At 43.5% G+C, this 27,123-nt stretch overlaps 1 protein-coding gene and 1 long non-coding RNA gene across 3 annotated transcripts in view; one reads left to right on the forward strand and one right to left on the reverse strand.

Annotated features, from left to right (window-relative positions):
* The first annotated feature begins 2,288 nt into the window (after positions 1-2,288).
* The window catches only part of TSPEAR (thrombospondin type laminin G domain and EAR repeats), a 36,307-nt gene continuing 11,472 nt past the window's right edge, over positions 2,289-27,123 (forward strand). Inside the window, exons 1-8 of one of the 2 annotated variants that reach the window (XM_083741842.1) lie at positions 2,327-2,896; positions 10,984-11,027; positions 12,362-12,582; positions 13,854-14,092; positions 15,761-15,851; positions 22,053-22,209; positions 23,662-23,793; positions 25,484-25,716. In XM_083741842.1, the coding sequence (XP_083597968.1) occupies positions 12,427-12,582; positions 13,854-14,092; positions 15,761-15,851; positions 22,053-22,209; positions 23,662-23,793; positions 25,484-25,716 (1,008 nt within the window). In that variant the 5' untranslated portion in view covers positions 2,327-2,896; positions 10,984-11,027; positions 12,362-12,426. Of the gene's footprint in view, positions 2,897-10,983; positions 11,028-12,361; positions 12,583-13,853; positions 14,093-15,760; positions 15,852-22,052; positions 22,210-23,661; positions 23,794-25,483; positions 25,717-27,123 lie in introns of both variants that reach the window. The other variant, XM_083741841.1, reaches the window with a different exon arrangement.
* On the reverse strand, positions 8,747-17,139 carry LOC310846037. Its single transcript, XR_014565106.1, has 2 exons — positions 16,485-17,139; positions 8,747-9,015 (listed from the first exon to the last, which is right to left on the reverse strand). It is a non-coding gene; the product is annotated as an uncharacterized lncRNA (long non-coding RNA).

The raw sequence follows: 27,123 nt of genomic DNA on the forward strand, positions 1-27,123 counted from the left end.
ATGCATTGCAGAGTAATGGGAGGATTTGGGGTTAGGAATAATTAATGGCACAGAGGAGGTCCACATCCTGGAATGGTCTGTTTTCTTTTCCCATTGTCTTGTTGTCTGTGTGCTCCTAAGTCTGATATCTTTTCCCACCAGGGTTCCTATAATTTTAAAAGCCGAGCAAAAGGCAAATATATTACCAGCTGCACCCTTTTCACAATGGGGAGCCTACCGTGGTTGGAAACTTTGTACCTGATCCATTGTTCTGCTCATGCAGCATCTTAAGAGCTGAAAAGCCCAGTCAGAGTAGGGAGGGAGTAAGGCAACAACAATAAAATGAGTAAGAAAAAATACCTTACTTTGGTGGATGCTTTTCTTTAACAATAAATAGAGCACCTCAGGGGGGAGGAATCCCGAGCCTCCCTCCCTCCTGGATCATCCTTCTTTGCAGTCAATTAGCTTATGTCACTTCCCCTCACCTTGGGAGGAAATGGGCAGCCAAGCCTTTTGTTGTACTCAGTCTAAATGCGAATTCGATATGTGAGGAGCCCCAAGCTGCTCCTTCCAGCCGCATGGCTTTAACCAGCCTCTTTTTTTCTTTCAGACAATAATGGAGTTTGAAACCAATGTTTTCCTATACTGATAGTATAGGAATGTTTACCAAGTTGTATCCAAGCAACATCTTACTGCCTGTGCAACGTTTTCTGACCGCTGTATGGGAAAGCACAAGAACCTGGCCTTTAAATGGTTTTGTAAGTAAACCATTTTATAACTGTGGTCTATCTGTGTGCTAGGGGAAGTGGGAAACTGGAAGGAGCTCTTAAAAGAGACATTTTGGAATTCACTGAAAAGGGCACATTTTAAGGTTTTGCAGCCTATATTTCCATGCTGTATGTTTTACCATATTAAATCTCTGCAAGGGTTCTCTCACTTGCCCCAAACTTGGATCTTGTCAGCCAGAATTCCCAACATGCTTTGCATTCAAAAAGTGCCTGGTTCAATTCCTGGCATCTCCAGCTAAGATTGGGAAGGACTCCCACCTGACTATAAGGAGAGCCAGTCAGTGACAATACTGTGCTAGATGGACCAATTGTTCTTCTGACTTGTACAAGGCAGCTTCCTATATTGCTTTCCTGGAACAGGCAGTTGTGTCAGTCTTGTCATGGTCAGACCATTGTCTTGTAGAAGCTCAGATGTCTGTGGCACAAAGCCTTCCAATTCTGGGTCTGATTGGAATGTTATGCTCTGGAGATTGATGAATCCCCTTGGTTTCCAGCACAGTATGTATGCAGGGCGGTGGTGGAGAGGGAAGGATCTAGTCATAGACCTTTTTGTCGAGACTCAAGATGCTAATCAGGGCTGTTCCCTGTCAAGAACAGCCTGGAAGAAGTATTTGAACGGATCCAAATTCACCACGATGGTGCAAAATGAATTGGCACAGAATGGTGCCCATGTTCTTCCTAGGCATTCATTTATTATTGTCCAAGGAAACAGTCCCTATTGTTAAAGAACTGCATTCTCATTTTTGTGGCCACAGTAATTGGATGTTTGCTATTATCTAGAGACCTTGCAGCTCTGTCTCTAATTCTACTGTTTTAATTTTAATGAGCTTCTCAAGCTGTATGTTTTCTTGCACTTTTCTTATCCCACCCCACCCATCTCACAGCTGCCGCCTCATCTCAGGGAAATCCACAGCTTCACCAACCTCAAAGTGAATATCTCTGTGTGTACATATCACACATTTACATTTAAAGCACATGATTTATCCCAAATAATCATGTGAGCTGGAGCGTACCTTTCACAGTGCTGCAATTCAAAATGTCCTAATACTACAGTTTCCAGGGCTCTTTGGAGAAAGCTATGTGCTCTACATGTGGTTTTTAATGCCTGGTTTGTATGCAGCTTAAACCCAGCAGCATCAGTTTCCTTTGTTTTCTGCACATAGATTCCAAATTGAGTTTTGGCAGCATTTAGACAGGCAGCTAACTCCCTTCAACTGCAGTAATATTGGTGGTGTGAAGCACTGCCTAGTTATTTCAGAATCCCTTTTTTCCTGCAAAACTCTGGTGGGTGGGAATAATTACAGAGCCGGGAAGACAAGGCACATAACACACGCACATGGCTCTATCTTAATCTAGGCTTGCAGCATCACGGTAGATGAGATGATGATTTCAGGTGCACACAAAAGCTGAGCTCCTCCTCCTGCTCTTTATCTGCCATGCCCTCTGAACACTGGCTCTGCTGGAGAGGGAAATTCCTTTGCTTAAACATTAAAACCCAACCTCAAGAGGGCTGGGCAAAAGATGAAAAGCTCCCCAAGGCAGTACTTCTCCTCCTCTTTTTCAGGCTAGTTTCCATTTAAATGTCTGCAAAGGCAGCCTCCTGCTGTTGCTTATTTTGTGGCTGGTGGGAGGTCTCTTTCTCCCTGCGTCTTCAGGATGGGGCATTTCAGCAACTAGACACCAGAAAGCCACTTTCTGGCTTTCCTCTGCTGATTATGTTTGTGCTTCCCTTTGGGGAGAATGCCTCTTACCTTGCAGCCTAATAATAGCAGCTGGCTAAGCCTGGACAAGTGATTTTAGGTGGCACTGGGAAGAAAAGCCTGATGAGGAGAAGCAGAGAGAGGGAGAATTCAGACTGTGGTCACCAGCCTGATACAACCCCTTCTTCTAGGAGGGGCAGGAACCTTGGAGGGCTGGGTCACTCCTTGTAGGTGCCCCCCCAACAAGATGTTCCTGTAAGGTCTCTGAATGACCCAAGAGCAGAGGTTAGGATATGAGGAGATTAGATGATGACCAGGAGTGACAAAGTTCTCCGATGTCTGCTCTGCTAATGGTCTGGGCTGTGCTTCTGCACTGGGGGATTGAGCAGACCCTGGCCAGAGGAGGAAAGTCATGGGAGCATTGCACAGGTAAGAAGGGCTGGGGTGTCAGTACTGGGGTGGTTGGCTACACTTCATCCTCTGATCTTCAGCTCCTCAAATGAACTTGCCTTCTAAATATGGAATCATGATTATATTGCAGAGCTCAAATACATGGGCTCCCAAGTCTTTACCACACCCCCCCAAAAAAATAAACCATGATGTGTGGGAATAAAAAAGATGGGAGGGACAGCAAAGATATCATGTAGGGTTGAAGTAGAATTTTTTTATATAAAACAACAACAACTGGCTGCTTTGGACTTTTCTGGGTCAGGTTTCATTTCAGCTGTGCAGAACCCTTGTGTGGAGGAGCATCTCTTGGCGAGACAAGAACTGTGTTACTGTATTAGTTAACCTGGAAGTTAGTTTTCTTTCAGCTCTGTCATGTTATCTAGTTGTGAGTGAAAGTGAGTTATGTTGATGAGCCTTTTGAGAGCAATGCTTCCCCCCCCCCCTCGCACTTGTTCTTCGAGAAATCTCAGTTGATTAAAGCAAAAGTGCCATGCTGCCCGATCCTGTGCTTGTTTGATCAGAGGTCCTCCTGTGGTTGATGTGTTTGGGATGGTAGCCGTAGTAAATTTACTAAAATATCATTTGATGGAAACTTTCACAGCATTCAGGAAGGAGAAGATTTTGACACATACCCCAGTCCCCTCTTCCAATTAGCCATGTATTCAAAGATGCATTCTTGGAAGTTGCAAATTCTTGGGGCTGTTAACTGTGATAGGGTTGCCATATTTCAAAAAGTAAAAACACCCCGAAAGTTGTTGACCTTTTTAAAGGAAAAGTTGTTGAGCTATTTTTTAGACAAAGCTTTTTTTTTTTTACACCTTTTTTTTTTTTTTTTTTACAAATTGGCTTCAGTTTCAGCCCTTTGATCTCTACAGTTATTGGAATCACAGCCGTGCAGACATATATGCTGGGTCTGCTGAAATAACTTTTAGAAGGACCTTTTTAATACAGAAAACCCGTGCACAATTGTTGCCCCTAATGAAGGCACTTGTTGAAATGTTTAGTCGCATTAATAAACTCTCCTGGCACCTGTTTGAAGCTCACCTTATTCGGCATTTCTGGGCAGATTTGGTGCTGTTATTATTATTTTTTAAATCCCTTCCACTTTTCTTTCTTTTTCTATTTCAGTCTCACATATTAACGTATTTTGCGTGGTAGGTGCTGCTCCACATGTTACAACACTGCTGCATTGAGGACACATCTGTCTAGCTATTGACATGCAACCCACATCACAAATGACCACGGAAGGGACATGTGCCAACAAGCTGTGGTTTTCGGTGCTTCCCAAGTATGGGCACAGAGCAAAATAAACCCCACGTGTGCAACCATTGCACATTACTATCTTCATCTGAGGTTTACATTCATTTCTAAAATGCATTCCTTCTGCATAGGAATTTTGTTCTACATCTAACAACACAGCTCTAGCTTTGAGACTCGGTTCAAATGTTCATGCTGTGCTGGAGCTACTGATCCTTGTTAAAAGCACCAGAGAAATTGTTTCTCTCTTTGCAAGTGTCTACACGAATATAGAAAATGAATGCGTTTGCCATCTTGAGCTGATGACTAGTTATATGCATTGCCTTCGTTTGCCTCTACTAAACAGTTATTTTGGGGTGGGCGGAGAGAATCTACCCCATAGTTCACTCACTGGGTTTTCAGGATTTGTCAATGTAATTTTAATTTTGCATAGAAATTAAACCATTTATATTTTGATTTGTTGTTAACAGCATTTAATACACAGCTTGTTTGCAAATAGAACTTCTAAGCGCTTTACTAATGGCAGGGATGACGCAAATCATAAACCTGACAGAAAGAATAAAAGCAAGTATAAACACAAAATGCTAAATTCCCCTTGGAATCACAAGAATTAAATCTAAAATATTCATATAACATGATAGTTTATGTGCCCATGGGCTTATCTGTAAGTGTAATTACAGCTAGGCATGCCTGGTCAACATTTTTTTGATGCCTTCTCTTGGCAAGCGGGAATATTGTAACAGGCAGCGATGTGGTTTCTGGATTGTCCCAAGACACATTGCGGTGAACGAGCTCAACAGGGTAGTCTGGAAATGTCCATTTGCAAGTCCAAATCTATTCTGACATGTTTTCTTTTTTGCACACCATTTGAATTTTGGTGAGTTCAGCATTTCCCTGCACATATCTGAGGGTGTCCCTTGTTTGGAACTGGCTTGTAAGATACGTAACTAACAAGGAACCAATCGAATACACTTTTTAAAATATATCTGCACATATTTTCTCCCCTCACCAATACAAAATCAAAGCAGTTTCAGTTATTAGTAATCTGTCTAGCTTTGAACCTGAGAATAAAAACTCAATTCCAGTAAGAAAAAGGACTAGCGTCAATTTCAGCAGGGTCATTTCAAGGACAAAATCCTCCCGAGTACAGAACATTTCTGAATTACCCCTCCATGGAAAAAGGAGAGCAAAATGTTCGAACAGACTGCATAAGTTCTTCAAAGCTCTTTATAGCTACATATTGCTAAGTGCTTTTAGTCTTTGAAACTAAGTGATGAGTGATGTGTGATTATTTCTATTCCACTTGTGGTTCTTTTCCATTCATATCAGCAGTGGGAAACATGTGGCCCTCCAGATGTTGTTGGAGTTCCTACTCCTAGTCTAACAACATCTGGAGGGTTCCTCACCCAACTGACCAAGCATAGCGAATCTCTCTCTCTCTCTCTCTCTCTCTCTCTCTCTCTCTCTCTCTCTGTGTGTGTGTGTGTGTAAGAGAGAGAGAGAGAGAGAGAGAGAGAGAGAGAGAGAGAGAGGTGTAAACTGAGTATATGTTACTTAAACTATTCTTCCATATGTGTCTTAAATAAGCAAGATTCTTTGATTCCTGAAGTTAGTAATCTAGAATAATGAACTGATTTCTGGACAGCACAGCAATACACAATTTTATGCTTGTGTATTGTACCTCTCCGGGTGCTTTCAAAAAGGGATTTAATATGGTGGTGTTGGTGTTGCAAATGGGTCGTTGAGAACAGCTTTGGTTTTCCTCACCAAGGGTAAATTTGGGGGAGGGGAATACAGACTAGTGTTTTGATTTCGATGTTTTGTGGATGCTTCAAAAATCTTGTGCATGCGAGGAGCACACCGATCCCAGAAGAAACACCTGGCTTGCTCCTGATGTCTCTCCACATAGTTGGGTTCTTCTTCTGGGGCCGCTGAGCAATCTCTAGGAATGCAAGTTTGATTTCAGCCCATTTCCTAGGTTTTCTTTATTTTAAATTACTGAAACAATTGCACAGTTATACTCTCCTGGAAGTGACATTGCTGGTGCCTTTCCCACTGTTAAAAAAACCATATTGCCTTATGTCAACTATTGGAAGTTATTTAAAATGTAGTCAAGGGGAATAATGGGGGAATCCCCATTCCATGGTAAATTTTACCTTTTGAACCCTGGATGAGATTTCTTTTGCCAGGTTCAGGAGATTTTTTTGTCTGCGTTTATTTTTACGGAGCGCTGAAGCAGGGAAATCCCCTCTGCATCCTGAGCCTTAATGTTCGGTATTGTAATACTGTACTGCAATACATTAATTTCCATATGTTATCCTTTCAGATGGAGGATTTGTGTGTTGCATGGGGTATTTCAAATATCTAGAATTGTGATAAAATCAGGATCTTCTATGGTTCTGTTACATAATCTAGACACAAGACAACAACAGCCCCCTCTTAGACTACTTATATTGAATTTATCGGTGGCAGAAAATGTTGCATTTGTCAGGCAGTGGAAATGGCTTTCTGCACCATCTGCTAAATATTAACTCATTAAAATAACAGGGACCATGGAGATGGATAAATTAATGGATTGTATCTGAAGAAGAAACAATATTCAGTCTTAAGTTTTTTATTTGAAAAATGAGGGAAAGGCACAGAAACTATATCATGCTAGGCGAAGATTTCTTTCGTGTGTGAGTTTTTAAATCTGTTTCAATCTTAGTCTTTACCAAGGAAAAATAATTGTAACCCTTTGATGGTGGGTCTGGTGCACATTTCAGTACAAACTGCACATATTAGGTATACCAACACCTTGACTGAGCAGTGGCTCAAGGCAACCAACTAGTACATATATTATTTATTATTATTTATTAAATTTGTGAAGGAATTCCAGTGCAATCTAACTGCACAACCTTTGATTCTTTTCTTAGGATCTATTTACACAGTAGTTGTTAACCAGTCTGGTGCTACAGCACACAACTGGGAGCGTGGGAAATGCCAGCGGCACAGGAAAGCACATCTCTCATGAGCTGTGCCAGTTCTCAGAGTGAAATGTTTGCTTCAAGATTTTGCAGGAGCAGCGTGGGCTGTAAAGCAAATTCCATTTGCCCACATGAATGCATCAAATCTTCAGCGTGAAGATGGATCCAGAAGCATGCAGGAGATGAAAGAATGGACAAGTGGGGGAACATTCCCAAAGAACTCGGCCCTAGAGAAATATATAAAGCAAGACAACAATTTGCATAAGAGTGTATAAAAGCAATGGAAATACAGGGTTGTAGTCAACTAAGTCCTACTCTGACCCGGTGAAATAAATGAACCTATGTTAGTCATGGCCATTAACTTGAATGGGTCTACTCCAAGTAGGAATAGTGTTGGACGTTGCGCACATACAACACTGTACTATTTCAGTTGTTCCATCTGCATAAGCATTGCAACTTGCCCGATGAAACACCCCCTTGTCCCCCCTGTGCTGCTCTTTTAGTTCTCTCAACCCCCTTGAGCCAATTTTGGGGGGTGAAGGGGGAGGGGATGGGGGAAAGCCCTGTTGCACAAGTAACAATTAGTATCAATTGCATATGCATTTCAGCTGTAGACTGAAACATCTAAGGCAGTATTTGACTAAACAGTTCCCCTAGCATGAGGAGTTTTCAGTTCACAGTGAAAGTTCCCTGTGCAACCGCTAAATGTGTTCTAGTGGTGCCCCCAACCCTCCAGAACAAATTATGGGGTGCGAGCAGGGAGAAGAGAGTGTGGGGAGTTCCATTCTGCAGCTAAAATTCCTTGAGCTTGGGCAGTGCTTTTCTTCTAGAAAAAAAGGTGTCAGTACAGCGTACCATTGAGTGTCCCCAGGAAAAAAGTGCTGCACTTGGGGAACTCTTTAGTAAGAAGGCTGATCTAGAAAGCCCTCAAATGCAGCCTTTGTTTTGAGACAGGAATTTTTAAATTGAGACATGATGGGCATGCAGAGGCCCTGATCCACACCCCTTTCTAGAGTTCACCCACATAGGCTTCTGAGTTTCAGTTTAAAATAATTAACTGGAACATGTTCAACAGGAGAACTCGGCCAACAAGCCTTAAGTCTGAGAGCTGTGCTGAATTCCTGCTACAGGAATGGAGAATGGCCTCCATCTCTTAGGGCCTGGCACACATCTGCCATCCGACGAACAACCAGACTGATGGATAACTGGCAAAGTTGAACGCATTGCATGTACTGACAATACCAAAGGCTGATTCTCTCCAGTGTGGTTCAGAGACATGAGGAACCACTCCCAGTACACCTGGCAGGTGCTTCCATCACAATCTTTTAGAGCTGCCAGATCAAACCCACTGAACTGATGGTTGCACGTGGCCGATATTAAGATGTCATGTAGTTTTTAGAACGCTTGTATATTATGCAACCTGATGCTTTTTTGAGTGTTTTCACACAGAAGATATGAGGGGCATATTCCTCACTCCCAACCCCAGTTGTATAACTTCAAGTGAACATGTTACTATGAATGTTTGCTGTGGAGATTTTGCAGGAAAGGCAATACGCTTGCAAGTTCAAACACCTTATACAAATGAAAAACTGACGTTTAAATCATATGCAGCATAAATATCTCAAGGAGGCTGTTGTGCTTGTGAGGACTTTGTGCATCCAGAGTGCTGTGCCAGTTTGGTTATTTTAGAAGCAGCGCTGCAGTCAGGCTGCTTTCCCTCCCTGCTCCCTGCTTTCTTCTCTTTAGGCCCAGAGTGGAGCTCCATCTCTTTGCCAGCCAAGGGAGATTTAGGCTCCTGTGTAACTTAAGAGCTTTTGAAAAGGCTGCCCCAGGCGTTCCCTTGATCTCTCCGATGATGTGGCCCTCCTCGAGTCTCTGTTAAAAGTGAAAGAAGGATCTAGTCAGAGTCTTCGCAACATAATTTGCCTCACTTCTCTCAAGTATCCGCAGCTGCTGTTCTGTAATCATTAATAAGATTCTGCATAATCCCTCGCTGCACTTTAATCATTAAGAGCGTCTGTATAATGTGGGAGGTGAACTGAAAATAACTGCTTTGGCTTTCATTTTACGTCAGTTTGAGACCGAGGTGCTCCACCATCTCCGAGGAATCTGTCTGCAAGCCACAGACAGCTGAGCTGCTCAAAGTGCCTGTGGTAACCTACCACAGTCAGTCTTCCCATTGAGAAAAGAAACACGGAGCAGCTTTGTCTACTTGAGGAGGAGCATCACCCCTAGGGATCTAGGAGAAGGGATCTGATTTATTAAAATGGGTAGTTCATTTACATCAGGGGGTGTCAACATTTTTGGATTCCCATCGGCTAGCAGTGGAGTGTGCTTTAATGGCGTCCAGGGCGGGCGCACACATGTGCCGGGAGAGCTGGACAAAAGGAGCCCACTGCATGCCAGCCTAGCCCTTGCCAAAGCGATACCAGCCCTGAGCCTCTTTGCAAGGCTGGAATGATCCCTGCCTCATGAAACAGCACAAAGCTGGTTTGGGGAGGGCAGTGGGGGCAGCAGCCCCACCCAAGAAATGTGCCCCCCCAAGCCCATGCCATGGGCACATTTACAAACTAGAAAAACTGTTGTGGGCACCTGGCATGCAGCCACGCACCCTCCCTCACATGCACACAGGGTTCCTGCAGACACCCCTTTTTTCACATCCATGATCCTTTGTGCTCATGATGCTATTAGGTGCTCAAACATAATCCCACTTTCAACATGGTTTGCATCTGCAAAAGTTTGGGGGCAGTCGCACTGCTTCATTTCCAATCAGTGCATATCCCATCACTTCCTGCTTCCTGTTTATTTTTGTCCTAGTTTTGTTGCTCTGTAGCCTCCCTGGGCAACAGTCATGTGGTAGCATTGAGGAAATGTCACACAACAAATGAAAGCAGAATAAATCCGCCACTAATATAGCACCTGTGTGGAGGGGCACTCACTCGCCCCTCTCCTGTAACCCTAGTCATTAGGTTTGGGAGAAAAATAAGGAAATAAGAAGCCAAACCTATTTTAGATGTTATATATGCATGCATGGAGGTGCAGAAGTTTGTTGTATATGACCTTACCTCCATGCATCCATCTGAAGATACATCAAAATGTGTAGGGTCTTTCAGATCTCAAAACTAATATGTATAAATGTACGTATGCCTCTCACCATTCTTGCATTCATAAAACATCTGCAAGGGGGTAAACTTGAGGGGTAGGGAAAAGCCCAGTAGCTTTGATGTGACTAACGGCATGCTGACTGATACAGGAAATGAAAACAAAATTAATGACAGCATCCAACCAACTCTGGTGAATCAGTTGCAGGCACAGGATAATTTACTTTGCCATTCTTTAGTTGGGATAGATGAATGCAAGGTTTTTGAGTTGCACAACTCTTCAAGGTAGCTTATTCAACCTAAATCAAGAGAAAAGCTGGCTGCCTGTGTGCTGTGGCTGCCCAGCTGGACTTATTGGCTCTTAATCCCAAACGAGAAAGGTTAGAACCACAACTCAAGGCTGTCTACATTTACCATACTTTTAAAGCACATGACTCCCCCCCAAAAAAATAATTCAAGGAACTGTTGTTGGTTAACAACAGGTGCTGGAAATGGTACCTCTGTGAGGGGTAAACTGCAGTTCCCATAATTTTGCGGGGGGAGTCATGTGTTTTAAATGCATGTTGTGTATGGAGCCTTCCTTACTTCCAACTATTAATGACAGAATTGCAAAATGACTATCACTTCAATACAATTATCAGGCAATATTCTTGCAGTGGCTCAAGACCACCATTTCCTTTTGCTCCTTAGGCAAAGAATAGCAGTTAATTTAAAATGTAGGTTTCTTTTTTTCCTTTTTAAGGAAAGAAATTCTATAGGTGCTGCATAAGCATGTGGAGCCTCCAGGTAAGGTTTAATCCCTTCCTATTTGCCCCCCCCAGCACAATATTTGGGAAGACATCAAACGGTGGGTGTTTTCCCTGCTGCTAAATGGACCTAATTTGGTGTTGCTGGTGTTTGAAACACCGCAGACAATCTTCACGCGGCTCAGCTGGTCCTGCAAGGCTGGTGTCTGTGCTTACCAGATGTTTTCTGTCATAGAGGCTTATCCTCTTTCCCTCAGTCCATGTGATTCCCTAGGGCCACACATGTGTCTTGCTTTCTTCTGTGAATAATTTGAATTATTTGGAAACTGCCTATCTTTTTGTGGAGACGTATGTAGATTTGAGTGAGTTTGTTGCGTAACAAAGACAGCTAGGCTTGAGGCCAAATCCCTGGAACCTCATATTTATATCTATCTAGTAATGCTGCAGTTGTCGGATTCTGGGCTGCTGAAATCACCTGTTTGTAGAACATTCATCCTGATTTGATTGCACAAAACTCACTTGGAGGTTAGACGATGTCTGGTCTTTATTAAACAGCTCAGGACTGCAATGCCTCAAGGACTGCTTCTCCCCATATAAATTCATCCTGGCTATGTTCATCATCTAAGGCCCTTCTTTGTGTGCCTCTCCAGTGGCTCTCAGTTTGTGAAATTCTCTCCCCAGTGAGGTTCACCTGTCACCTTCATTATATAGTCATACCTCGTGTTACGTTTGCTTCATGTTGCAGCTTTGCAGGTTACGAACGTGGCAAACCTGGAAATGTTTACTTCCGGGTTTGCCGCATGCGCAGAAGTGGCACTCTACTTACGGACTTTTCAGGGTGCGAACGGCACCCCAGAACAGATCACATTTGTAAGTAGAGGTATCCCTGTATATATATTTAGGTGACAGGTGAAAATGTTCCTCTTCAACCAGATCTTTGGCTGATTTATATTTTACCGCCTTTTACATGTGTTTGTGGGAGGGTGGGGCTATTGTTTCATTATTTTGGTTTTAACTACTTACTTGCGATTTCATCTTGCATTTATGTCTTGTGGACTGCCCTGAGATGGAATAAGTGTTTCGTTTCAAAAAATAAAAGGTGCTTGCTTAGAATAAGGGATATCTGGCAACCATAGGACTTGATGGTCCACTTTCAGTTCTATGGTCCTTATCTTTTTTTCGTTAAAAAAAACCAGAGGGATTAAAAGAAAAATCTTCTGCATGCAGCCAGCTAATCAGTTCTTCCCATTATTTTGATTAATCTGGAAGCCGGTTTCCTGCCATAAGTGCCTGGCCTTTCAGGAACAGCCTTTGCAGCCCTTGGCTGTGTTTCCCCAGTTTTAGTAATGTGTTTTGGTCCTGTCTCTGGTTTAGATCTGCGTCCTTTGGATATTCTCTCCGAAGTGGTTCCTGTGAATGGGGTGAAGAGTGGGATACGGATGATCCAGATCCAAGGAGCACGTGGCTTCCAGTTCTCTGCAATGCGCCCTCGCTTTCTCAGTTTTCCAGCATCACGGATTTTCATATACTGTGACATCTTCCCAGAGGAATTCTCCATTGTGGTCACCCTAAAAGCTTTCCCCATGCAGTCCAAGGTAAGCATGTGGTAGGTTGTTTTGTTTTTTTTACACGAGAGCAGAATCATGTATCCACCAATAAAATCGTGGTTGGTAAATTCAGTCTGCTAAACCTGAGCTTAATTAATACTGTAATCAATTTGGCAAACTTTGCAATATCATGTGATTTAAATAGCTCATTCCATATAAACTGTGGCAAATTTACTTGGATGTAAATGTACTCGGATGCCTGATAGAATCACTATGCATAATTTATGCTGTAGGTGATGAAATAAAACTGTCACAGGTGACAAGAGATAATCTTTAATTGGTCACGATGTACTTTATGAATTATATCCTTAAAAAAAAGAACTTGGAAAAACATCCTGGGGTTTGCTTTTTTTCTGGATTGTGATAGCACAGGAAACAAAATGAAACTGGAGCTTGATTCTATCTTTATTTGGAAGTTAGGCTGTGTACACACTTCCTGTTCACTCTGCATCCAGTGTGTTCCCACCACAGGTTTGGGAATCGGTATACGCATAATGTTTGCCTCTATCCTGTCATTTCTTATGAAATACAGTGGTACCTTGGTTCTCAAACTCAATCCGTTCTGGAAGTCTGTTCAACTTCCAAAACGTTCAAAAACCAAGGCACGGCTTCTGATTGGCTGATTGGCCCCGGAAACAATGTCGACAGCTGAAATGGATGTTCGGCTTCCGAAAAACGTTCACAAACCGGAACACTTACTTCCGGGTTTGTGGCATTCGGGAGCCAATTTGTTTGTCAACTAAGTCGTTTGGGGACCAAGGTTCCACTATACTGTGTTTTGAGATGTCCCCTGCCATACCAGTTTCAATCTGAAGTTAGCCAGAGAACCCCCTAGATGAGTTTTAAGGTGGTGTACACAGGGAACTGGGAATTGTAGTTCTCTGAGGTGAATAGGGTCGTCCTAACAACTCTCAGCACTCTTGACAAACCGCACTTCCCAGGATTCTTTGGAAGGAAGCCATGACAGTTAAAAGTGGTATGATACTGCTTTAAATGTATTGTGAAGCTGGAGCCAGAGTGCTTAAAAAATTAAATTAGTGCTGGTAGAAGAAAATAATGTATTTCAGGCTGACAAGCTTAACTGTGTTTTCAAAAAATGAGTTTTGGAGGACATTTATTCTGTGAACCTTATTGTTCCTCCGATGCTTAGGATTAAAGGTTTTCTTTTCTTTTTCACAAAATATTTTGACAGGTCAGGTTGATAAATAGGAGGAGCAGGGGGAAGCTTTCTGACTAACAGCCTTTAACTGTCCTTTCAGAGAAACGAGTACATCTTTACGGTTTTGGAGGAAAACAGTGACACTCTGCTGCTTGGACTCCGATATTCGAGGAATAAAATTCACTTCATCTTCTGGAGCAGAGAGCTTTCCAATGGCTGGCAGACACGGGTCACCTTCCGGGACATATTTTTGGCAGACAATCAGTGGCACACACTGGTACTGGCAGTAACTAAAGGCTCCTTCTCTCTCACTGTGGACTGCAGCATCCCCACAGATGTGTACGTGAAGCACGTACAATTCAGGGGTAATTTTGCCACCACCACCATCCCTGGGTTGGGGCTGCATGGAAAATTGCACTGCCCAGAACTGGGAAGTCTGAAGGCTTTGTGCAAAACGTGGGAGCTCTTCTCATCAGGTCCTAGCCAAAATCTGCCTCTGGTTTTCTCCAGGCACACATGCACCTCGGTCCACCTTCCAGAAAAGCAAGAGACAAACATGATCACTGGAGGGAGCGGCCTATGGGAGGGTGTGTGAGAATGTAAGAAAAGCCTGCTGGATCAGGCCAATGGCCCATCTAGTCCAGCATCCTGCAGAGAACCCCAGGGGCTAAAGGGCTGCATTTGGGGTCCCTACCCGCTGTCTAATGGTGCTCTGTACTCCATTCTGCCCTCCAGACTATGAAAGTGGGATTGTAGATGGGGGGGGGGGGGTAACCAACTAGGTCAACAAGATGCAATGTCATGGGAGCAATTAGCCTGTCATAGGACTGAAGGCACAAATGGATTGCAGAAACAGCAGATAAACTGCAACCCTATTTTGCACAACTTTATAAACAAAAATATAGTACAGGCGACTCTCCAGTTACATGCACTCAAAAGGTGCATGACTCTGCATACACGCAGGCTTTCCCAATGGTCTTTCAAATACAGTGGTACCTCGGGTTTCATATGCTTCAGGTTACAGACTCTGCTAACCCAGAAATAGTGCTTCAGGTTAAGAACTTTGCTTCAGGATGAGAACAGAAATCATGCTCCGGTGGCGCGGCAGCAGCAGGAGGCCCCATTAGCTAAAGTGGTACCTCAGGTTAAGAAACGTTTCAGGTTAAAAACGGACCTCCAGAATGAATTAAGTACTTAACCCGAGGTACCACTGTATATGCAATTTCTCTTAAATGCGAGGTGCCTTAGAATGAAACCCCTGTGTGAATCGGGAGTTGCCTGTAAAAAGTTTACTCCCTGACTCCCAGAGGAGCATAACCGTCTGAGCCAGACACCGTGTATTGTCCAAGATTGATAAGCTAAGAACAAATCTTTGTGTCCCATCATGGCTTCTTTGAAGTGAAACAAACCACACCCCCTGACTTGGACATAATGCCAAGCTAGGGGGCCATGGTTTGCTGCTCCTATTCAGACTAGGGTAGGTGGTGAAGCAGGAACTTCCTGTGTCTTCATGGTAAACCTTACTGCAAGGGTAGGGGCCATTTTCCAGCCTGCATTCCCTTCTAGGCAACATTTGGGGAGTGTGTGTGACACATTCCAGGGGTGGGCGGAGCCTAGAGTAAAAGTGGGCGGAGCAATGAATATGCATTTTATAGTAAGCTAGTTTCTGTACACAAACACCTCTCTATCCTTCATCCAGGGAAGCAAGGGGCAACAGCAGAGAGTTCAAGGACATTCCAGCCAGGCAAAAGAACTCAAGGAGATTGTGAAGTAGGGCCATTAGAAGGTGTGGCTGGGAAGGATTCTGGCCTGGGGAGAGTCTCAGGGGCCAGAGAGAAAGGCTTGAGGGGCCACAAAAGGCCCATGGACTTCAAGTTCCCCAACCCTTGATGTGTGAATGCACACATCAAGAGCCCAGATGAAAGGTGTCTATTTACCTCTGCTGTTACCAGTGATGATGACTTAACTGTCTGGATACATATGTGCTTTCCTTTTTATTCACCTTAGGATTACAGATGCTGTTTTCCCCACATCTTTGACTGTGACAGGATCCCGGTTTTATGTAGGGAGCAGAAGGAGAAGAAAAGGTTTCTTCACTGTGAGTACACTATTTGTGTTGAAGAGATTACCATAGCCATTCAGCATACAATGGGCTGGCTCTGCCGTACACGGGGATGGAGATGTGCATTATCAGTGCATGCCCGTTTAATATCACTTTAACTTTCATTGGTGCCCCCAATAGATTTTGATAATTATAGCTTGGCAAGATACTGTGAATTCCTTGTTTGAGATTCCTACCACCCCCTCCCCTTGTGGAAATATAGTTCCCTTGATTCTCTGAGGAAACTGACCAATTTAAGTCTGATATAGAGACAAGTAGAGACTGCAACAAAATGTTGCAGCATACCAATCCTTCTAACAATGGGAAGGGCCAAAGCTCAGTGGTAGAGCACATGTTTAACTTGCAGAAAGTCCCAGGTTCAATCCCTGGCTCCTCCAAGAAGGAGGATTAATTCTCCTACTGAGAATTAGTTAACTATTGATAGCCAGAAAATAGAAATAACGCTGAGGCAGATGGACTGAGAGTCTGGCTCTGCATGAGCTAGTTTTCTATGTTCTTCCTAACAGGAATACTTCTGTTTCAACCAGTCATTACCACCAAGCAGGGCGTTCCACTCCCCACCACTCCCCTATTTTTCTGTTTTTCTTTTCTGGCTGACACTTAACATACCTGGGGCCTGTTCTGCAGTTACATGCTCCTGTGTAGTGGTGGAGCAAGAGACATTGCAGGTGAAGTCGAACTCTGAGGATACTGGAGGAGCCATGTTTTCAGACCAAGGCAGTGTTGAAGACTAGTGCATCATCTGACTCGGAACCCTCTTCAGCAGTGCTGGCTGGTGGCTATTGGGATTGGTGGGCCAGAAGGCAGGAAGGTCAACAGTGGGTGGAGCCAGAACCAATGAGAGGCGGAGCCAACTGATTTTATTTTTGTCCCCGTCTTCCTTCAGGCTGAGGGGCAACGCTGAGACTCATGAGAAATAAGGGGACAGGCACTGTCAACCAGTGGCGGAGGAAGCATAGGGGCAGGGTGAGGGTGAGGCGATCCACCCAGAGTGGTGGGGTGAGGATGGGGCAGTCTGCCCATAGGGGCAGTGTGCACCATGGAGCCTCCGGAGTCTTCCTGCCTCCTCCCAGTCAGCCACCCTACAGCTGCAGAGGAGGCAGTGGGTGGACCGTTTGGGCCACACGGAGCCTGTGCACACCCAAGCCACCGTGTCTCTTCCAGGAGAAACGCATGACTCGGGCATGCTGCAGCCCCCACGGTGAGTGCTAGCCACCATTTTGTCACCCCCATCAGTGGTGACACCCGAGGTGGCCCACACCCACCGCACCCCCCTTCCTCCGCCCCTGGGGCCACCCTCTAGACCAGCCTTTCTCAACTTGTGGGTCCCCAGATGTTGTTGGACTACAACTCCCATAACCCCTAGCTAGCAAGGCCAGCGCTCAGGGATGATGGGAGTTTGTACTCCAACAACATCTGGAGACCCACAGGTTGAGAACCACTGCTCTTAGACTATTTGTACAGTAAGTAAGAAGGCAGACAGGTAGGGTGGCTGAAGGCAGACTGAGGTTGGTGGGTCAGTGCCCCATTTGCCCTAGAGGGCCAGCCTTCACTGCTTTTCAAGCCGACACAGGTACCCTGAGGTAGGGGACGTGACAATTTTATGTAGGCTGTGAGGTGAGATATTGATAAAAAGTGGTCTGCGTTAAGAGTTTCTGTGACATTCATCAGCCATGTTCTGTGCAGTCCTCATAAAACTCTGGAGTATGCAAAGCTCTGCATAAAGATCAAACCAACTTCAGAACAGACCCTGAGGGAATCACACTGATGGAAGCCATGGTACTAATCTGCTAGGAATGCTTTGGCTTTCCCTCTCTCTTCTAGCATTTCCAGATAAACAGCAGATGCATACATGGAACAGCTTCTGTTCATTTCTGGGTTGCTGGCGATAATTTTTAGCCATTTTCTCAGATAGATCAGCAGGCTTTCATGAGCAGACATTGCAACAGATACAGAATACCGTGTGTGGCTGGGACTGGGAGACACGATTGAGTGAGAGATAAAATTCTATTTTCCCTTCTTTTAAAACTAACTTGTGAAAAGAAGCCGACAGGAGCAGAGAAGCGTCTGGTTCAAGATAACTCAGCCTTTGGGGAGGAGGATCTGAGTGTTCCATGCCCTCAAATTATGGACAAGATAAAAGCTGATAATAAGCCTACAAAGCCAAAGGAAAGCCAATCTGATAGCCAATGATTTTCATAGCAAAAATCACAGGCAGAAAGACACAGAAACCTCTTAGGCAAGAAAGATGAGTCAAGGGTAGGGATGGGGCAGAAATTGGGTTCAGTTGCCATTTCAAGGCAAACTTGCAGAAATTTTCCGAAACAAAATGTGAAACGGAACACAGCCACCCTTGGAAATTCACACTCCACCAGTTTTTGCATTATTGTTCTCCAGCCAAGTAATGTGCACAAAATGCTTATACTAAGTTAAAGTGTGCATATAAATACATGTATTGTTGAGAAGGTTATATGAATGTGCATTATATTACAGAAATTGCTTTGCAAAAAATGTGTATATGAGGAAAAACTGCATAAAACAATGTGCATATTAGGAGAAATGTGCAGTAAAATGTTACCGAATTTTCATTAGGACTTTTTTAAAAAATGCAAATGTGTGCTATATGTGGAGAACTGAAAACTGGAAAAACAAGAAATGGAGAGAAGCCAGAACCAACACTTTCATTCATCTCTGGGCCATGTGATATCTGAAGAGAACACAGATATACCGAAACAATGAGAAACCCGGTGGAACACTAATAATCCAGCCATCTGTGGGGATTTTATTATTTTTTCTTACTTCAAAATGTCTATGCCACTTGCAGTTTAACAAAACTTCCAGGGTGGCTCATAATAGTCGTTGAAACAATTTCAGATAGCTATAGATATCACTTAACAATGATGGAACTGTAAAAAACCTCAAGAGAGTAATAAAAACTAGCAGCAACCAATAAAATTTATTGGATTAAAACCAGCTGCCATGTTGGAAAGGCTGACTAAATAATAATGTCTGCTGTGGGAAGGACATCTAATTCAGTACCAGGCAAGGCTCTCTGGGGAGAACATAAGATGTGTGGGCTGCCAGAAGGACCAGGGAAAGGGGTCGGACCCCTTTCTTCTGTCATCACCAATCTCATTTCAGAAGGCAAAGGGATTTTAAGTAGGGATGGGAGAGAAATTTGATTCAGTTTGCATTTAAATGTAGACTTAGCTAATTCACACTTCTCCCGATTTTGCAGAGCAGTTCTCCAGCCAAGTAATGTGTACAAAAATGCACATACTAGGGTAAATTGTGCATATAAATTCATATGTATGCTACTGAAAGTAGCGTACAAAAATGCATAGGTGAAAATGCTTTGCAAAAAATGTCTATATTAGGCAAAACTGCATACAAAATGTGTATTTAGGAGAAATTTGCACTAAAATGCTGCTATGTTTTCAGGACGACTTTAGAAAGTAATAATCACAAGCTGATGTAGAAATATGGAGAACTGAACTTAAAACTGGACAAATGAGATAATGAAATTGATGTATTTGGCCATCCCTAATTTTAAGCAGGGGTCTCCAATTATCACCTTAGCAATCACACAGGTTCATATAAAAGAAAACCATTCTCCAGATATCTGGGCCCCAGACTATTTAGGGGTTTAAAAGGGAAGCATCACCACTTTGAATTGTGCCTGGAAATGGCCTATCAGCCAAATTAGTTTTAAAAATGGAGAGATACCTAGAAGGGTGATGAACTATCTCTGAAGGTTTTCAAGCAGGGGGTATTGGGAATGCTCTGGTTTTCCTGCATTAAGGAGGGTTTTTTGGCTGTGAGATGTGTTCCACTTGGTTGGTTCAAGTTACAAAACCTACAAAACAGACACAGTATATCGAAATGAGGCTTAGAGCACTGTGAATTCACACACACAAATGTAACAAGTCATTGTGAGTGTGCCTTCTCTAGGAATTTACAGCTCTGTGGTCCTTAACCCCTTCATTTACTAACTAGCATAGATACTAGCATTGTTAGGTTTGACTGCCAAACCTCCTACACTTTTGCATCCCAGAAAACAATTGTTTCTGAGAACATCTTTGCGACAAAACCACCTATCCCTTTCTTAATGTTTTGCGATGGTTAAGGTCAACAATCGTTCATTTTTTTAAAAAAATAATGTTTTCTTGAAATGCTTTCCATTGTAGTCAAAAAGAGTCTTTGCAAGATCAGGTAGAACAAACAGGAAATGAAGAAGACATTAGCTGAAGTGATTTATGCTGATCTTCATCTCGCACTTACAAATGATTTATTAAATTCAGATTATGACAAAACAGCCTGAAGCGTACATCTCAAGCTTAAAGAGAGTGAAAAGCCAAACTATTTGCACTGAGGGTGTGGGTGTGTGCTCAGGATGGGTGGCTGAAAGAGGTGTATTGGGGGAGTGCTAGAACTGGCTCTAAGGGGATAATTGGAAGATGGGGGGTCTGGAAAATTGTTTCTGAGATGCTGAGAGTAAACTTAGAGAAACTAGTGCAGGAAAGCCATAAAAAGGATCCAGTTACTGTCCCAAAAGACTTATAGATGAATGAGAGGCATAGGGGAAGCAGTAATTCTAGACCAGGTGTGGGAATCCTTTCACATGCTGCTGAACTACAGCTATCAACCCATTGTGGTCAATGACAAAGGATGATGGGAGTTCAGCAACATCTGGAGTTTCAGAGGTTCCTCACCCCTGTTCTAGGCAAATTGGGTGCCAGAGACGTAGCATGCAGGGACACCATCTGCAAGTCCAGGGAATTTTGTCTCTTGCTCCCCTTTCTGAATTAGATTTCACTTGCTCACTTCTCAGGAAGACTCGGAAGGCCAACAGTAGATAGAGCCAGAGCCACTGATGGGCAGAACCAACTCTTCTCCCTGCTGAGTTCCAAAGGGGGCAGCTCTGAGGAAGAGGAGGAGGAGGAGGAACTTGACAGCCAGAGCCACCTCCAGGACTAGTAGTAAGAAAGAAGGCAGGGTAGGAGGGGGCTGGCTGAATGCAGATTGAGGCTGGTGGGACAGTGTCCCTTTTCCCCAAATGGATCAGCCCCCACTCCTAGCACCTCTGTTTCAGCCAGCTCACTGTTTCTAAATGTGCCCCTGAGGACATTATACTCCACGGACTGGTTGAATAATCATTCCCTTATTTGAAGTGAAGCTTATTGGAAGTGAAGGAAAATACTCACCACACTCTTACAACTACTGCACATGCATGCTTTTTTCCTAATCTCCCTCCTCGGACAAGCAGCCAGCCCGGCAGGTTTTTGTTACACACCTATGTTAAATAATGTATAGCTAGATCCTTAGTTCAAGAAAATATGGAATAGTAAGTTTTCCTAGATTACAGGGTGTGGGTTTTCCTCCACCAGTAGAAGCTTATTTCCACATTAGCTTCAGCAACAGTTTAATCCCTATCAGAGTGGCAGGGTAACCATTGCAGAAGTGATTTATAACAAACCAGTGTTAACATGGGGTAGTATACTGTTGTTTGAAAGGCAAGTGCTCCTTAATATCCGGCATTCCATGAAGACCTAGTATGTTTGTGCATGAAATGTTGCTTTGATCTGCATCTACACTGTGGTGTATAATTCAGCCATACACTTTCAACAAGGTCAATGTAACATGAAAGTGTCATAATTTCTCTCGTGTTCCCTATTACCCTCAACGTTAATGTGGATAGTAAAAGGACAGATTAGTCAAAGAATTATTGCTCATATTCCATACTTGTTCACCCATCATGTACACATTGGTGAGAAGTTGCTCTTGTGAATAAAGAATATAGGCCAGCAGCACAGAACTTATTTTGAGCAGAGTCTCTTTGGAACCTCTGAGCTCAGCCCTGGAATCAATGTTCAATGGCGGATTCCATAGCCCACTAACACATAGAGCAATATGAAGAGGCTGCCCCTGAGCACCTGAAAGGTAGTTTCCCCCTGTCACAGATGAGTCACAATTGCTCCCCACATACATGAAAATAGGGGCCCATGATTTTTCAAATGGGTTTAAGCCCCGTCATCAACGAAAGAAAGAAAGAAAGAAAGAAAGAAAGAAAGAAAGAAAGAAAGAAAGAAAGAAAGAAAATGTTGTAAGCATACCAATCATGGTCTTCCAACAACCCTGACTGATTTCATTCCCTAGTCTGTCTTCCTCTCTTTTCAGGGCTTGCTAAGGCAGCTGGTCCTGTTGCCAGGATCTGATGCTACCTCAAGGATGTGCACTGGCATGAACTTTAACCTAGCAGTGCTCTCCATCCCTAAAATTCTGCAGGATCTCCCCGTGAAACCAGCGGGCAATGGACTGCTGAAATACCCTTACGGTCAGTAAAACAAACAAAATAGGTTTTGAGGTGCTTCCAACAACTTGCATTAGGAAACTATAGAGGAGAACAAGCTGGTAACCCTTCCAAGTGCAGAGAGAGAGCCTGGAGTTAGAGCAGATCTGGGCTGATTGACTTGCAGCAGCAGAAGGGTACGTTTCACTTTTGTCATATAATACTATTCTGTTTCGTTTCCCCCTTCAATAACATTGTGAGATTGATTCCTTGTAGTTAATGAACCTTTCTTCCTTGCGGACCTTTTCACTGATATACCGGTACATAATATATTGCTTTAAGCTGCCCAGAAAACTTTGTATCTTAGGACAAATGCCGTTAATAAACAAAAACATTGTACAGTGTTTCTGTTATCAAATGCAAAACAATATTTCTTGCCTATACACTGATGACAGCAACATATGCTTTGCCATTTACTAGTAGAAAGGTGCCACCACAGTGAAGGCCCTGCTCCTTATCTCCACCTGCCTGACTTCAGAGGCTGGCAAGACTCAGAGCAGAACCTCTCCTGCAAATCTTACCATCCAGTAGTGTGTATATATGGGAGAAGAAATTGTATACATTGTAGAAGATTATGATTCCCGTCTGCCTCAGCCACCATGGCCAGTGGTCAAGGTTGCCAAAGAGATATAATTGAGTGTTATCAGCCCACTGGTGACATTTAATTCTGAATCCTCAGATGACTCTCCAAGTGGTTTTATGTAAAGATGTTAAAGAGCTATGAGGGACAAAATGGGACTGTGGGATTCCATTGGAAAATTCCCAAGGGGAATTTTCAACAACAGTTCCACAGTGCAAGCTCCTAATTAAGCCAACTGTCATTGCTTAGTTTATGGTGTAATGAAACATTATACCCAGAGTGCTTCTTGATGAACTGTTCCTTTGCAGAAGATTTGGTTGTTATCACACACAACCATGGCTTGTTTATTGCTAACAAAGCCACAATCTGAAGTGATGGTTTGTTGTTTTGCTTATGAATCTTGGTTTGTTTAACTATATCTTGGTGTTATGTGTGAACCCAGCAGCCTGCGTTTACCATGGCTTATTTGGTGACTTCATCTACTAGACCAGTGGTTCCCAACCCTTTTTTTGGCCATGCCCCACCTAAGCATCTCTAAAATCCTGATGCCACCCCCCCCATAACATATAATTATTATTATTCAAAAAGTGAACTATTCACGTGGAGGAAGCCTAATGCCATTCACTGTTTATAACTCATTCTCAAATTGCCCCCCCCCAAAAAAAAAAATCAAAGACCATACTTGTCCAGTGGCAAATGAACACAGAGAAAAACATGTTTATAGCCAAGCATTATCTCACATAATCCAGTGCAGTTGCGTATTGATATCTATAATTGCATTTCTCATAGTGCCAGAGCAAGTATTTATTTGCTGCTAATTTGCTTGTGTGTTGTTTTTTTTAACTGTTATCATTCAGAAGCAGACATGAAGGTGACTTTGGGGTCTCGCCCTCCCTGTACCAAAAGTGAAAGTGGTCAGTTCTGGTTTAACGCTGCTCAGAAAGGGCTATTTATATGCAACGGGGATAAATGGATTTCCTTGCTAGAAGGTAAGCCTTTCTGGGTACCGATTGATTGGTTGTATTTCTGTTCCGCATTTAATTCAAAGAATCTCAAATCAGCTTACAAACAATAAATAATGAATTGGTTGGCCTCCGTCTGTCTCGGGAGACAATGCAGGAGTGTGTCTTTGCAGGGTGAAGTCAAACCTTTGTGGAATTACAGCACCGGCTGTGGCAGTAAAGACCAATATGGGAGACATGTTTTGTTGCAGCTGGGGCAGACGAGGGTGTTTGATTGTGCTGGTGCAGGTGTACCATGGCATTTCTTCTTTCTGCGCTTCTCCAAGCAGTCATTGACACCAAACTGGGAGGGGTGGCTAACACCCCAGAGGACAGGATCACACTTCAAAACGACCTTGACAGATTAGAGAACTGGGCCAAAACAAACAAGATGAATTTTAACAAGGAGAAATGTAAAGTATTGCACTTGGGCACAAAAAATGAGAGGCACAAATACAAGATGGGTGACACCTGGCTTGAGAGCAGTACATGTGAAAAGGATCTAGGAGTCTTGGTTGACCACAAACTTGACATGAGCCAACAGTGTGACGCGGCAGCTAAAAAAGCCAATGCAATTCTGGGCTGCATCAATAGGAGTATAGCATCTAGATCAAGGGAAGTAATAGTGCCACTGTATTCTGCTCTGGTCAGACCTCACCTGGAGTACTGTGTCCAGTTCTGGGCACCACAGTTCAAGAAGGACACTGACAAACTGGAACGTGTCCAGAGGAGGGCAACCAAAATGGTCAAAGGCCTGGAAACGATGCCTTATGAGGAATGGCTAAGGGAGCTGGGCATGTTTAGCCTGGAGAAGAGGAGGTTAAGGGGTGATATGATAGCCATGTTCAAATATATAAAAGGATGTCACATAGAGGAGGGAGAAAGGTTGTTTTCTGCTGCTCCAGAGAAGCGGACACGGAGCAATGGATCCAAACTACAAGAAAGAAGATTCCACCTAAACATTAGGAAGAACTTCCTGACAGTAAGAGCTGTTCGACAGTGGAATTTGCTGTCAAGGAGTGTGGTGGAGTCTCCTTCTTTGGAGGTCTTTAAGCAGAGGCTTGACAACCATATGTCAGGAGTGCTCTGATGGTGTTTCCTGCTTGGCAGGGGGTTGGACTCGATGGCCCTTGTGGTCTCTTCCAACTCTATGATTCTATGATTCATTCCTCTTCTGGTCACTTTTGTGGTTGCACAACCTGAGTGCCTGTCTCCAGGTGCTGTGGTCATCCGTAAGGGATTCTTGCATGGCCAAGTTAATGTTGCCAGCCTTCATGTCATATTTCCAGACATCTTTGTAACGCAGGGTTGGTCAGCCATCAGACCTGGTGCCTGAAGCCAGTTCCTTGGGGATCCTGCCATCTTCTATTGTGTGTACATGACCAAGGCAGTATAGATGTCAATAAGATAGAAGCGCAAACATGCTGAGAGGGGCTCAGCCACCATGTTTAAACTGGCTTATAGGCATCTGAGCAGAGAAGCTAGATCTAAATGTGAAAGGTAAGGTTGAATAGGATCAGGAGTAAGGGAAACCAGAAGGAATGAGAGGGGAATTCAGGCCCAAGGAAGAGGGTCACAGAAGGGGTGAGGAGGAGAAGATAAATCATTTCAGGAATGCTAATTCTGCTGGATCATTCTGCCTACAGAATCCCCTTATTAATGCCATTTGATTTCATAGTTGAAGAAAGACTGGACTATCTGGAAGAATACCAGAGTTTAGCTACAAATTCTGAAACCATGGGCATTGAGGTCTTTGTCATCCCTGACGTGGGACTCTTTGCAGCTACTGCTAATCGGTACACTCCTCCAGGGTCAGCCATCTACAAATGGACGGATGAGAAATTTGTGGCATACCAAAATATCCCCACTTACCAAGCCCAGTCCTGGAAATTCTTTACTATCGGAAAAAAGGTAAATTGTAAGTTAATTTTCAGTATTACTGGATACTCCACTATTCCCATCAGCTTTTCTCTCTGGTCTTTTTCTGACACCTCCCTTACCAGTTCCTTAACTGGCAGTTAACCCCCCCATCTGACAGTCAACTCTCAACTGAATTGGAACTTAAGCCATTAAGAATCTAATGTCATCCAGACCGATCGGATTAAATTTACCTGATCCAGGCCCCACCTAATACATTTGTAAAGTGATAATTCTCTCTCTCTCTCTCCTCTGTCCCCAAGAACTACTACTATGTAGGCTTGCAACACCATGACAAATCAAGGCACTTTGATAAAGGTCACAACACATTTCCCCCTTCAAACACAAATAAATATACAGATATAGATTGAAATGGATATAGATATAATTCCTCCACACCTCCATACTGGTGTTCTTATTTATCTAGAACAGGGATGGGGGGAACTCCTTACCATTTGGCCAGCAAGGGTAGGAATTCCTTTGATTGAGAAAGGTGTATTCCTAGCTACCCATCAGTTTCAACTCCTCCTTGTGCTTTTCCTTCAGAACTCTGCAGTTTGAAGCATGGAGGGGGCTGTGTTTGAAAGTGCACTCCTACCCACCCATCAGCTGATATATGGTCAGCATGTGCCTTGATCAAGGCTTTCAAATGCGCCCCCCCCCCCGTGTTTCTTCAAACCATGATACTTCAAAGGGAAACATCACATGACATCAGTATGCCAGGTGTTGGGCAGGTGGGCAGCCCTGCCAACCTGTCAACTTTGGCCTGCCAGGGTGGAGAAGAAATCCAGCCCTCTGGCCAGAAAAAGTTCCCCACACTTGCTCTAGAAAAAGAGATTTGGAGCAGGCGGTTCTAGAAGACTTTAGCAGACCAAGAATCTCATACCAGAGATGTTTGGTGGCAAAGTGCAAGAGCTTTTCTAAGCTGACTTTCATTGCACTGCTGTGTCTTGCTCTATTGCTATTTATGAAATATGGCTTCTGTAGTGGTTTCACTATTTTATTGTAGGAAATTCTGAGAGCATTTTATGGAGTGTGCCCAATAAATATTCCAAATAAAGTATGTGTGGTCTTAGGATAGCATATTTTCGCATTTTGAGAGTTTTTCCTCTCTGGAAAAGAACCTGTTGTGCTTACAGGCCTTCAAAGTAGGCCCCCTCTGATACAATGCACCATTGACAACATTCGTAGAACTGTTGGAAACTTCTGGAAAAGTCCTCTTTTCGTACTGCTTTCAGTTCTGCCATCACAGCAGCTTGGATGTATGAAATGTTGGAAAATCTGTGCCCTTTCAGTGCAGATTTCAGTTTTGGAAAAAGAAAGAAATCCGATGGGGCCAGACTGGGAAAATATGGAGGGTGGGACAACTCGGTAACCTTAGTAACGATTTCACACAGAATA

This window comes from Podarcis gaigeae (genome assembly GCF_964106915.1).
Source record: "Podarcis gaigeae genome assembly, chromosome: 5".
Taxonomy (NCBI): Eukaryota; Metazoa; Chordata; class Lepidosauria; order Squamata; family Lacertidae; genus Podarcis; species Podarcis gaigeae.